This window comes from Canis lupus, chromosome 3, assembly GCF_048164855.1.
Source record: "Canis lupus baileyi chromosome 3, mCanLup2.hap1, whole genome shotgun sequence".
In the NCBI taxonomy this organism is placed as follows: Eukaryota; Metazoa; Chordata; class Mammalia; order Carnivora; family Canidae; genus Canis; species Canis lupus.
This window is the reverse complement of record NC_132840.1, coordinates 53,995,456-54,008,791: the sequence shown is the minus strand read 5'-3', so window position 1 is coordinate 54,008,791 and position 13,336 is coordinate 53,995,456. Positions and strand designations below refer to the sequence as shown.

The 13,336-nt window shown below is 52.0% G+C and overlaps 1 protein-coding gene across 1 annotated transcript; it reads right to left on the bottom strand.

Moving 5' to 3' along the window:
* Positions 1-989: 989 nt before the first annotated feature.
* On the bottom strand, positions 990-3,551 carry TMEM238L (transmembrane protein 238 like). Its single transcript, XM_072821113.1, has one exon. The coding sequence runs from the start codon at positions 3,313-3,315 to the stop codon at positions 3,076-3,078; it is 240 nt and encodes a 79-aa protein (XP_072677214.1). The 5' UTR covers positions 3,316-3,551; the 3' UTR covers positions 990-3,075.
* Positions 3,552-13,336: the final 9,785 nt, after the last annotated feature.

The window sequence follows — 13,336 nt, the reverse complement described above, 5'->3', positions numbered from 1 at the left end:
TCCTCTACCCCAGCCCCTGAGGGGTCTTCTCAGAACCTGGTTAGAACTTTCCATGGGGGGCACCTGGGTGGCTCAGTGGTTGAGCATCTGCCTTCGGCTCAGGGTGTGATCCCGGCCCAGGGTCCTGGGATAAAGTCCCGCATTGGGCTCTGCTTCTCCTCCTGCCTGTGTCTCTGCCTCATTGTGTGTGTGTGTCTCTCATGAATAAACAAATAAAATCTTTATTTTTTAAAGATTTTAAAAGATTTATTTTATTATTCATGAGAGACACACAGAGAGAGAGATAGAGACACAGGCAGAGAGAGAAGCAGGCTCCATGCAGGGAGCCCGACGTGGGACTCGATCCCGGGTCTCCAGAATCAGGCTCTGGGCTGAAGGCGGTGCTAAACCGCCGAGCCACCAGGGCTGCCCCAAATAAAGTCTTTAAAAAAAAATGTTTAAAAAAGGGGTGATCATGTAACACTTTAGGGGTGTCTATCTCAGAGGAAGGCCTTACTTTTCTGTAACGCACCAACCACCTGCATCGTGACAGAGAGGTTCCCTGGAGTACCCTTGTGTCAGTTAATTATCGCTCATGGGTGCCACACACACGAGCCCACTTGGTCTCTGCAACATCCTTATGAGGCCGCCCGGGCTGGTCTGATCATAATCTATGAAGTCGGGGCTGTCATTAGCACCATTTCCATTTTATAGGTTTGGAAAATAGGGCATGGGGACGTGAAGTAGCTCACTCCAGGAGTTACTTACACAGCTCGTAAGGGACAAAGCTGGATTCAAACCAGGCAGTCTGGGTCTTGGCCCATGCTCCTCACCACTGGGCTACTGAACTCCTTTCTGGGGAAGGACATAAAGGGCAAGGAGCCTCACACTAGGAACCCCTAGTTCTTCGAGCAAGTGACTTGGCTTCCCCAAAGGAACTTGAACTGGTGATCATCACCCTTACCACCGCCACCACCACCACCACCACCACCACCATCATCTGTGCCATGGCCAGGTTGTCTTTTGAAACATAGATGCAGTTATGTCAAGCTCCCACCCTTGCTTACATTCTCTTTAATCACTTCTTATTGTTCTGAAGATAATGATCAAATTCCTGCTTTGCTCACCAATTGCCTCTCCCTGAAAGACTCCACTTTCTGGGTTAGCTTCTCTGTTGGCCGTTCCTATGAAGTGATGTCCCTTTCCTAGGACAAAAGGAAGACTAGGAAGTCTTCCCCTGACTCTGTTATTGGGCCTCCATCTCACTAAGAGTCTCCTCGACGGGAAACCCCTTGAGGGTAGAGACCTATGTACCTTATCCTTCATGGTATCCCTAGTGCCTTGCACAGTGCCTGACATGCCTTTGGGAATGAGCAATAAATTAGGGGTTCTTTTTGCTTTGGGGTGCAAGCTGACTCCTTCACTACCAGTTTGAGGTGCACCAAGTACTCTCAGTGGGGACTCCAGGTCAGTTTACTCACCCTCTATTATATGTTTTTTTTAAAATTTTTATTTATTTATGATAGTCACAGAGAGAGAGAGAGAGGCAGAGACACAGGCAGAGGGAGAAGCAGGCTCCATGCACCGGGAGCCCGACGTGGGATTCGATCCCGGGTCTCCAGGATCGCGCCCTGGGCCAAAGGCAGGCACTAAACCGCTGCGCCACCCAGGGATCCCCCCCCTCTATTATATGTTTAGTAAGGATATGTGACATTTGTAAAAACCACAGGGTCTGCAGAGAGCCATACCTCTTTTTGGCCCCAGTGATGACAAGGCTGGGCCATGTCAGCCTCGTATTACAGATGAGGAGACTGAGCCTTGGGGCATGGTGCAGCCTGCCCCCGTGTCACCCAGGCAACAAGTGGTGCCACTCGGAGTGGGACCCAGGCCCTCAGACTTCCCATCTCTTTTCCTTTCACCTGCCGGGATCAGGTTTTACCCTCCCTTCCAGAAACCTCTTCAAACTGCTGCTCTGGTCTCTCCATTCCAAGGGTCAAACAGAAACCCCCAGAAGAGACACAGGAATTATTACCTTCTGCTTCCAACACAGCCGTGACCTTTATCCTCGCAGCCAGGGCTGGAAAGGGAGTGCCCGGCTATGCCAGGTTCCCGGCCACTGGGGTGGGGTTGGGGTTGGTGGGGGGAATGGTGATCTTCAGCCCAACGAGGGCTCCTGTTTCACTCTCCTGGGGAGGGCTGCCCATAATGCAAGGCTGTGGGGGGCCAGACCAGCTCAATCCTTGGCGCTTAGTGCCCCTGTGAAAAATCTTACAATTATCTGCCTCCTGGGTTACATGCAATCAACCGTGCAGCCGGCCTGGCTGGGAAGGGCCGCTCGGTCGATGGAATGGCCCGCCATGGTCTCTTGACTTCTGAGTCTCCCAGACCAGCCGGGGCCGGGTGGGGATTGGAAGGTGGGGTGGGGAGGCGGTCGTGGCTGCATGGAGTGTGTGCGAGGAGGGTGGGGTGAGAGCACTGGCTGAGAGAGAAGGCAGGTCCTCCGCCTGTTGGTGCATATCCCATCTGCAGGTGGAGGGAGGAAGCAAAGTAGAAAGGCCCTTCTGGGCCATTCCCTGCTGCAGGCCAGTCTGCACCACCTCCATCCACACAAGGGCACAAGCAACCATTGGGGAATCTTCCATCCTCTCCCAGAGCTAAAGGCTTTCCTTGCCACCTAGAGCCTTCCCAACAGAGAATCAGGATGGGCTCTTTTCTCCCAAGTTCTGAGCTGAAGGAGCAATTTCATGCTCTGCGTGGCATATGAGGAGTGGAAGGGGCTGTGGAGACCCTCCATCTAGATTCCATAAGGGCCCCAGGGGAGGGGACACCTGTGGCCCACCACAGATGAGCTGGGGCCCAGGTCAACAGACCCCCCAGGCAAGGTGCAGGCTCCCAGCTGCTTGCCCACTCAAGCCTGCCCTTGCTCGGCCCAGCCTCCCTGGCCACTCCTCCGAGCAGACCTGGCGTGCACTCACCTCATCCTTGGAGGAGCATCCTGGGTGGGAGTGGCAACGTGTCCCCGCTCCTCCGACAGCCCCAGGTTCAGAGCCAGGTGCCTGTGCAGTCCTCATCCCTCCTTCCCTGCCTGCAGCCAAACTAAAAGTCCAGTTTCTCCAGAGGTTCCTCGATGTTGAGGGAATACCAGCTGATCCAGAACAGCAGGCTGAAAGCCAGGATCAGGGCCCCCGTGTAGACCAAGAAGTCCCAGTAATCGAGGGAGGCGAGGATGCCCAGCAGCAGAAGCACCAGGCCCACGGCGTCGAGCAAGAGGGCCAGGACAAGGAGGAAGGCGCAGCGGCCCGGGTTGCATCTTCCCCACCGCCTCCCCAGGAGCATTGCCCGGGGAGAAGCGGGAGGAGCCGAGCTGCACTCCCGGGGGTGATTTGCATGGGAGGGTGGTGGTTCTGCGTCTTGCCTCTGCCCTCGCTCCCTGCTGGGTGTGAGCAGCCGAGGGAGCCGTCAGGCTGTCTGGAGCCACAAGGAAGTACACGTGGATCTACCTTTATGAGCATGGTAGCCAGTGGGGCAGGATATTTCTTAACTGCTTCATGACTCAGGAATGGTCCCGACCAAAATAGCCTGACATCACCGGCAGTGGGACTGGTCATCGCTGGGCCAACCGAGTTACGAGGCGGAGGAGGAGTCAGGGGCCCTGGGAGGGATCTTCGGTGTCAGCCAGGGCCCTCGGGTGGCCGGTCCTGGGACCCTCGCATCCTGGGCGGGTGCTGGCAGGTTGCTTCACCTCCCGTGGTAAGCGCGGGACTTTCGTCCCCCTCACCCCCTCTGCCCTACTTTTCCTGGTGCCGAAGGGAGGTTTTAAGTAAAAGATGTGGAAGAGACCTTGTTGGCACAGATAGATTTTGAAATTGTGTCGGGAGAGTCGGTCAGTGCTAGAGACCAAATAGAGACCCAGAGAAGGTGCTGTGTCCTGTGGATCCCTCCACTGTGAAGACCTGGGGGCTTGGCTTCCTACACGGAGGCTCAGGCCAGAGCCTAAAGTGACAGAAGATAGACGGGGTGTGTGTGTGTGTGGGGGGGAAGGGGGTGCCCTCTGGCCTCCAGCTGTGGACCAACAGGCGGCGCCAGGCGCAAGTCAAGAAAGGCCTACCTGGTTCTCTGCGTCTCCCGGACCTACTGACTTGACCTTGGCCTCCTGTCTCGGTGGCACTGCTCGCACCCCCCAGGGGTTATGTAGGACACGATGGCCTTGTCACGGTGGCCTCTCACAGCGCCCCTCTGTCCCCGATTCACTGTGGGATCCTGACCTGCACACTGAACCTCTCCGGGACTCAGTTTCCCCACACAAGTGAAGGAAATCATTTCCACTCTTTCCATGCCTTCCCGGGTGGGTGAGAATGAACAGGTGACCTCAGCTTTGTTTCAGAGTGTGAAACAACCGAGCACCCTAGACTGTGCTGTGTCCAGTCAAGCGAGGGCTCCTGCTAGTGACCTGCCTCTGGCCTGGGCTCCCCTAGTGCTCCCTGTTTCCCCCCAGCCAGCCACGCCCTGCTGGCTCCTCCTGTCCCCATCCCTCTTCCAGTGGTCCCACCCCCGGGCTCCAGGCTCACCTGGACTGAGAGACTTTCAGCAAGAAAGCCCTGGGGTGGGGGGTTGGACAATTAGTGTCATAGATTTCTTTAATTAATCAATTAATTCACAAGCAGGGGGGAGGGGCAGAGGGAGAGGGAAAATCCTCAAGCGGACACTACACTTAGCGCAGAGCCCGAGGGGCGGGGCTCTATCCCATGACCCTGAGATCATGACCTGAGCCAGAAACCAAGAGTTGGATGCGCCACTGACTGAGCCACCCGGGGGCCCCCTGTGTTAGAGATTTTAGGATCTGAAATACCAAGAGGCTTGACTCAAGCCAGGTAGCCCATCTGGAGCATCTCCAAGTGAGAAGTAGCCGAGACCAATCTCCCAGCCAGTGTTTGCTTCCCTTTCTGAGTACATCCTCCGAAGCAGTTAGGTATCGATACAGGAGCACCTCCCGTTGCTGGAGAAGCTGGTGTCCTTCCCACTGTCCCCCCACCTTCCGCCGACAGCTGTGACCAGGAGGGGTCTAGGGAAGAACAGCTGGCGGACAGCAATGCCCATCTGCTGGGGCAGGTTTAGTGTCCTTGCAGTGGCCGTGCAAGGCCGGGCGGGTGTGTCCAGGCCTGGCTGTCTGCAGGTTCCCAGGTGCCTTTGCAGAGTCCCATGTGCCTGCGAACAATTTTATTATTACTTTTTAAAGATTTTATTTATTTATTCATGAGAGACACAGAGAGAAGCAGAGACACAGGCAGAGGGAGAAGTAGGCTCCCTGCGGGGAGCCCGATGTAGGACTCCATCCCAGGACCCCGGGGTCATGCCCTGAGCTGAAGGCAGATGCTCACCCACTCAGCCACCCAGGTGTCTCCCTGTGAACAATTTTACAGTGAAAATCAAAATGGTTGATCCCTGTACTCCCATCTGACTTCAGAGGACAGATCAGAGAGAAGCCAGCTCAGCCTTACTGGGCTCAGACCCCCACTTAGTATCCCAGGGAAACATGGGTTCTTCGGGCACTAGGGATCCTTTTTATTGCTACTATTTTCACACACACACACACACACACACACACAAGCACATGCACACGCACACACGTTTCCAGCTGAAGAAACTCTGGCCCACTCACTAGCAAAAGGAACAAAGATCCAAACCACTCACAATTTCATATCCACAGCTAATCGGCATCCCCCACTTGGTATTCAACCTCCAGAACCATAAATACCCCTTTTCTTATAGAAATAGTCTGCGTTATGCACCCAGTTCTGCAGCCTGCCTTCCCTTGTCACCCCACGTGGCCGTTCTTCCATGGGGTGAGTGGTGGGCCCCAGGAGGGAGACCACCCAGGCTGAGGGAGTCTCTGATTGTCCTTCCTGATCCTGTTTCCTGCACACGGAGCGCTCTGGATGTTTACACAGCTGGGACAGACGGGGCGGTTGGTGGAAAGCCAGGTGAGCCTGGAGCCCGGGGGTGGGACCACTGGAAGAGGGGTGGGGACAGGAGGAGCCAGCAGGGTGTGGCTGGCCGGGGCGGGGAGGGGGGGTGGACACAGGGAGCACTAGGGGAGCCCAGGCCAGGGGCAGGTCACTAGCCAGAGCCCTCGCTTGACTGGACACAGCACAGTCTGGGGTGCTCAGTTGGAACAAGGACACCAGCCCCTCTGGCTCCCACAGAGCTTTCCTGACCTGTCGCCTTGTGGGCTGTAATAGCCACTGTGGGAAACAGCCATCTGGTGTTCCCGGGGCTGCTGTGACAGTGAACCTCAGACTGGGGCCTCCAACCACAGGAATGGATGCCTCCTGGTTCTGGAGGCTGGAGGTCTGAGATCGGGGTGTCCTCAGGGTGGGTTCCTTTGGAGGGCCGTGAGGGAGACTCCGTTCTCTGCCCCTTCCTTGCTTCCGGGGCCTTACTGGCAATCTTGGGTGTCCCTTGGCTTGTAGGTGCCTCACCTTCCCATTCAAGCATCATTCCCCTGTGTGCCTGTCTCTGTGTCCAAATGTCCCCTTTTTATATCAGATGAGGGGTGCACTCCACTGCCGTTTGACCCCCTCTTAACTAATTGCATCTGTAACGACCCCGTTTCCAAACCAGGTTCCGATCCCGGGGTCTTAGGGGTTAGGATGTCAATATATGGATTTGGGGGGACGCAATTCAACTGGTAACAATGGCTAAGAAGGTTGTTCATTTGGTTTTTGAACCTTCTTTGACTTCAGCTACAGCACAGATTCAAGGTTTAGACTTGCAAACCGAGCTTTCTGATACAAACGTAATTATGAAGCCAGCACCCCGTTAGAGGTGGCCCACCATGCCACCAGGCACTGGAGAAAATGAGGTGGCCCTGCTTGTTCCTATGTCACTGAGAGAGGAGCTGAAGAGAGATTCTCTCTTTCTTTCTCCTTCTGCCCCTTCCCCCACCTTCTCAAATAAGATAAATAAAATCTAAAAAAAAAAAAAAAAAGAATTACAAAAACAAGGAGATGTAGGACAATGGGTATCAGGGATCCCTTCCCGACTACAAACGTGGGGTGTGGGGCACCACTGGATGCCACCCTTTGGCCCCTCCACTCCACTCATGGACTTCTTGGGCTGCTGAGGCTGTCCCTGCCTCTATGGCTCAGAGACATTTGTCCTCCTTGCTGCCTCACAGACCTGCCTCCTCTTGGCAATCGGCACCTTGTCACTCCTGAGGAAAGCTGAGATTTGTCATCTCCCTGTGATGTCACCAGGATGACAGTGTCTCCATGACCTGGATTCTAAAGGTCAGGCCAAGACCAAGGGACCAGAGACAAGCCAGCCGGGTGTTCAGCTGACACAGAGTCACAGTTCCCGGGCTTGACTATATGGATGACCAAGGCCCGGTCATCAGCTGAGTGTCAGAGCTCAGATGCTGGGCAGGCGTAACCACATCAGCCTGTGCCACTCACTGAGTGACCTTGAGCAAGTCCCTTGCACTCTCTGTGCCTCAATCTCTTTATTATAAAATAACCCCTTATTTCCTGGGGTTCCTGGAAAGATTACGTGAGTTCATAGGTGTAAATTGCTTGGCACCTGCATGCTGTAACACAGACAAGTGTTTAGTCATGGATGTCTTTACATCATGCCTGCCCCAGTGCGTCCACAAGGAACACCCCAGGTTGGAAGGGATCCACCATCAACTCTCCTAAGCGAGCATCTCTCCCCTTTATTGATCTTGACTTCTCCTGGTTGCGGCTTCCTGCCCTCCGAGTCCTTTGACACCCACTGAGACCAGTTAAGTCATGCTGGGCCCTTCTTCCAGCCTCGTTGGGCACAGGACCTCTGGAGATGGATCTCTTATTCTCATGAAATGCTCTCCTGGTCCCCAGACTCATCTTTATCTGCACCATTCTCACATCTGTTGCCTTACCCCTGTCCTGTAGTCTGGTGTTTATTGAGCCTTGTCTGGGATTTGGCCCCGTATGTGCTAACTCCATGGTTTGGCCACAGCTATGGTCTGCTTCTGTTATTTGTTATATAATAATTTATTAATTTGTTAATATGTTCTTATGGTAGCTTGTTAATTTCATTATTTTGTTAATTTTTTGGATTCTTTTTTAAGCTTTTATTTATTTATTTATTAGAAAGAAAGGGGGGCAGAAAATGAGCAGGGGAGGGGCAGAGGGAGAAGCAGACTTCTGAGCAGGGAGTCTGATGTGAGACTCAATCCCAGGACCCCAAGATCATCACCTGAATTGAAGGCAGATGCTTAACCAACTGAATGACCCAGGTGCCCTCTTTGTATCCTTTTTTTTTTTTTTTTAACTTAAATTAATTATTGTCACCATCAGTGGAAAGCTATCACTCACTATAGACAGCAGGTATTTTAGAATACATACACTGAAAACAAAACAATGTAATTAAACTAGACCAGGGGTCCTCAAACTTTGTCTGTAATAGGCCAGATATTAAACATTTTCGACATTGTGGGCCATGAGGTTTCTGTTATAACCACTCAGCTCTCCCATGGGAGAAGGGCTGTAAACAATATATAAAATGAATGAGGTGGTTGCGTTCCAATAAAACTTTATTTACAAAACCAGGCAGTGTGCCAGGCTTATCAACTCCTACAAACTGAAGTTGCTGAACCTGAAACCTATACTTACTTTGTCAAATAGAGGCCTGAGATTCGCATGTTTTGGAGGGGATTGTTTCACAGTGTTTTTCCAGGTGGAAGCCTAGGGTCTATATTTCCAGAAATATATTCCTGCTTGCCTCAGGAGTGTCTGACAATATTCATAGCTCTTCGTTGGGCTACAAGGGGCTGTTGGGCTACAAGGGGTGGGGGGCGCTTGAGAGACTTTCCTGGAGTGTGTATTGACTGGGCTTCTAGAATCCAGCTACCTGCTACCCACAGGCTCAGCAAACATTTCAGCTCTCTCCCCTGGTCTTTCCATCTTATTCTGCACCGGGCTGCTCTAAACCATCATCATTCCCATCCAGACCTCAAGAGTATCTCCCCAACCCCACAAGCCACCTTCCCCTTGCTCGTCACCTTCACTCTCACAGGTTGAAGACGTCACCCACTATTTAGCAGAGAATCGTATTTCTGTGCCCTTGTGTTGCACTTAAATGTCCATGGGGCATCTCTCCACCTTCGGCATCTGCTTATCCCCACGGCAGCCCTATACCTGCCCCAGCGTTGAGAGCAGTTAGGAGATTCACCTACATTCACTTGGCAAGTAAGGAATGACTACAGCTACGCCCTGGTCCTGTTGGCTGGGATGCACTGAATCCCTCTTTTTTCTGCTCTGAGTCCCTGTGCCAGCTTTCTCCCCAGGACCTGTGAGAATCAAGTTCATTTCTTTCCTACTCATGTTCAATTGTTACATTTTTAAAAACTGAACTATAGCAAAATATATACAACACTCATTTAGCATCTTAACTTTTTTAAAAGATTATTTATTTATTTATTTGAGAGAGAGAGCTGGGGGACAGAGGGAGAGGGAGATAGAATCTCAAGCAGACTCCATGCTGAGCGCGAGCCCAATAACAAGCCTTGATCTCATGACCTTGAACTCACGACCTGAGCCCAAACCAAGGGTTGGATGCTCAACCAACTGAATCACCTAGGCGCCCCACATTTTAACCATTTTTAACCACATTTTGTTTATCCAGCCACCTGTCACTGGATGCTAGTGTTGCTTCCACTTTTTGGCTATTGTGAATAATGCTGCCGTGAACACGAGGCTACTAATACCTGTACGGCGAATCCCTGCTTTCAGTTCTGTTGGGTATATACCTAAAAGTGAAGTTGCTGGATAATATGGTGACTCTGTGTTGAACCTTTTGAGAAGCCTCCAAACTGCACTCCATGGTGGCTGCACCATCTTTCATTCCCATCAGTGGTGTGCAAAGGCTCTGATGCCCACATTCTCTCCAGCACTTGTTATTTCCCTTTTTTCTTCTTTTTTAAGATTTTATTTATTTATTCATGAGAGACACAGAGAGAGAGGCAGAGACACAGGCAGAGGGAGAAGCAGGCTCCCTGTAGGGAGCCTGATGCAGGACTCGATCCCAGGACCCTGGCATCATGACCTGAGCCAAAGGCAGATGCTCAACTGCTGCGCCACCCAGGCATCCCTGGGTTTTGCTTTTGTTTTTGTTTTTTGTTTTTTTTTGATAATAGCCATCCTAATAAGTAAGAAGTGGATTCCTATTTGACTTGATCGTTGTTTTTATAATAGTCCCTGGTACATTTGCAGAGGGCATTTGTCAAGTTCTCCTTCGTCCTCATGCAACCAGGCATTCCTTCCAGCCCGGAAGCAGCTCCGCCTTCTTATAACTAACACCCAGTGTTCATTGCCTAGACTCATTTCATAACAGCCGACTCCCGGCTCTCAGGAAAGCTGAGTGTCTTACCAGAGTTGCTCCATTTCTGCCCAGATCCGTTCCAAGTCTCTGTGTATCTTTCCTCCTCCTCCTCCTCTTCTTGGTTTCTTTCTTTCTTTCTTTCTTTCTTTCTTTCTTTCTTTCTTTCTGACTGTATTCATTTATTTATGAGACAGAGAGAGAGAGAGGCAGAGACACAGGCAGAGGGAGAAGCAGGCTCCCGGTGGGGAGCCCAATGTGGGACTCGATCCCAGGACCCCGGGATCATGCCCTGAGGCAAAGGCAGATGCTCAACTACTGAGCCACCCAGGCACCCCATCGAGTGCTCCTACAGCTCCCTTTCCAAAGCAAAATGCCTCCACGGTAATACCTTGAAGTCTTATCACTCAGGAGAAACGGTCTCTTGCACTTCTGTTTGGTTTTTTCCCATCACACCCATTTAGTTTTACTGTCGTTTCTACTGGCACTCAACTCTGAAGGCATTGCTGGGCATATAGTCAGAGATGTCCGAGCTGTGAGTCCTAAGACATCACCACCGGGTTATCTGCTGGGTTTGGTGCTAGAATCTATCTTTCTGTCACAATTCTGCTTGCCATGGCTTGCCTGCCTCAGGAGCAATCCGCTGTGGAGCCTGTTTTCAGGGTGCCAGGGTTAGCAGCACAAGGCTTAGCTGCCCGTGACACACTTCCTCTCCCAGCCAAGCCCTGGACCAAGCTCCAGGGTTATGCTTTGGTGAGTCCTCACCCAGGCCCCCAGGCCAGAGCTTCAAGCCTGCCCCTCCACTCGTGGGCTCTGCGGGGAGCCAGGCTCAGCTCTTTTGACCTGCTGAAGCATCTATAGGTGCAGAGTCAGCTCTAAGTGAGCAAGAGAAAGACAGTGTCTGCCTTTAGGGAGCTTATGGTGGCAAGAGGGTATAGGGGAGAGAGAAGTAGGTGCCCATCAGTCATGTCAATTAACACATAAGTACAACAGAGATCAGTGGTCCAAAGTAAACTGAGATTATTTAAATAAATATATTTTTTAAAAAGCTATTACATATCATAATAAGTTACCAAAAAAGCAATGGGAACCAAAGAACACAGGAAGCAGTAAAAACTGAAGATAGATGCTGAACTTAAAAATATATATATAAATAGAAAAACAAGGGAAAGAATGTTATTTTTCTAAAATCAGGAAGGCAACAAGAAGACACAGCCTAGGACCTAATTACGGATATGAAAAGCATAGTATATAATACATAGTATATAGTATGTGGTACCTAGCATAGAGTACTTAGCACAGTATACGTGTAACATGGGACTGTAGACGGTCTGAAGAGCCCCATTCCCAAGTGGGTTCTCAGCTGTGTTGGTATAGACCAACGCTATCCAGTAGGGCCCTCTGCCATGAAGGAAATGCTCTATCATCTTTGTTGTCCATGTGGTTCTTGAGCATCTGACATGTGGCCAGTGTGACCGAGGAACTGCAAGTTTAGTTGTACTAAATTGTAGTCAACCTAAATTCAAATGTAAACAGCCAGATGTGGCTACCATATTTGGGTAACACCATCCATCTCTTGAAAGGCTTGGACCTTTCCCATTTGGCCGGGTCCCAACTGGCCCTCCTGAGCAACCTGGGCCTCCAGACAGGGTGCTTTGGCCTTAGGATCAAGAGATCCAGCTCGAAGCCTGATTCTGCCCTCTGTGAGCCAAGGGCCCGGTGTCCAGCCTGGCAGCTTAGACACTGCACTGGTGCCCATGAGCTCTGAGAAGGTTCAGGGTTCTCCCGCAGTGATGACGTCTAAGGGCAAACAGATGGCTCCTTGAGGAAGAAGCTGGGGAAGCAGAAGGAGGGAAGAGTAGGGCACAGAGGGACTAATGTCTTTGCTCAGACCCATCTGTAGTGGCATCTAACCGAGCACATCCAGGGGTGGATCCTTGCCTCCCCTGGGCCTACTTGGCTTTGCACTGGGTTCTTTGAGACCTGCGCTCCTGAACCCACAAAAAATTGGGGACTCTCTCTTCCCAGGCCCTAAGAGCTTTGTCCTCACCAAGCCAAACTTGTACAAGTACTTCTTGTACTCTCTGGAGAAGGAAGGAGGCAGAGGAGCGGGAATAGGACGGGGTAGAGGTTGAAGCCGACTTCTCCCCGGACCCATTGTCCCTCTCTACAGGATGGCCTATAACTGTGGGCAAGTCTGGATTTCAATTTCTTCACCTGTAAAACGGGAGCAGTACTATCTACCCTCGTGACTCCTGTGCAGAGTCGCTGGAAGGACAAACTGCCCAATAGGGTACTTCAAGGAAGGCTTCCTGGAAGAGGTGATGCTTGAGCTAGGAGTCAGTTAGATGGAAAAGGGGATCAGAATAAGCATAGGCCAAGGAGGGAGCAAGTGGAAAGATGCAAGGGGTGTCTTTTAGAAAGATGCTCTGGTTGGAATATGGAGAATGGATTGGAGCAGCATGAGCCCGAGGGCAGGGAGGCCTATGAGGATGCTGGTGACCTAACCTGGGGGCCCTGGGGCTGGATAGAGGGAGGCCTTGGAGGGGTTTAGGATTGGGGGATTGGGTGTAAGGGTGTGGGCGAGGGAGGATTGATTGGTGGTATCACCCTCTGCTGGCGCACAAGTGGATCCGAGGAGGCAGTGAGGGGACACACAGTGAATTCTTCTGACACCGCTCAGCAAGCGTCCAGGGCCATCCAGGGTGGGAGGTGCTGCCTGGGGCTCAGCACAGGTGACAACAACAGAAGCCAACTTGAGGGCCATTAACTGAAGCCGGAGCTCAGCTTACAGGCAGCGGGGCAGCTGGGGTTGACAGCAAAGGGTGACGGCACAGAGGGATGGGGGGCTGAATGGACGTGAGGAGGAGGAGGGTGGAGGTGAAGGAGCAACCAGAGCAGCAGAAGGATGAGCAGCAGGAGAGGCGCCTTCCAGCAAAGACACAGGCCGACAGCAGCGCACCTTGTCCCCACAAGGTCCCCTTTGGGAAGGAGGTGGTAT

Bases quoted from the DNA above. Each gene is read 5' to 3' on its own strand.
- TMEM238L (XM_072821113.1), bottom strand. From the start codon at position 3,315: ATGCTCCTGGGGAGGCGGTGGGGAAGATGCAACCCGGGCCGCTGCGCC.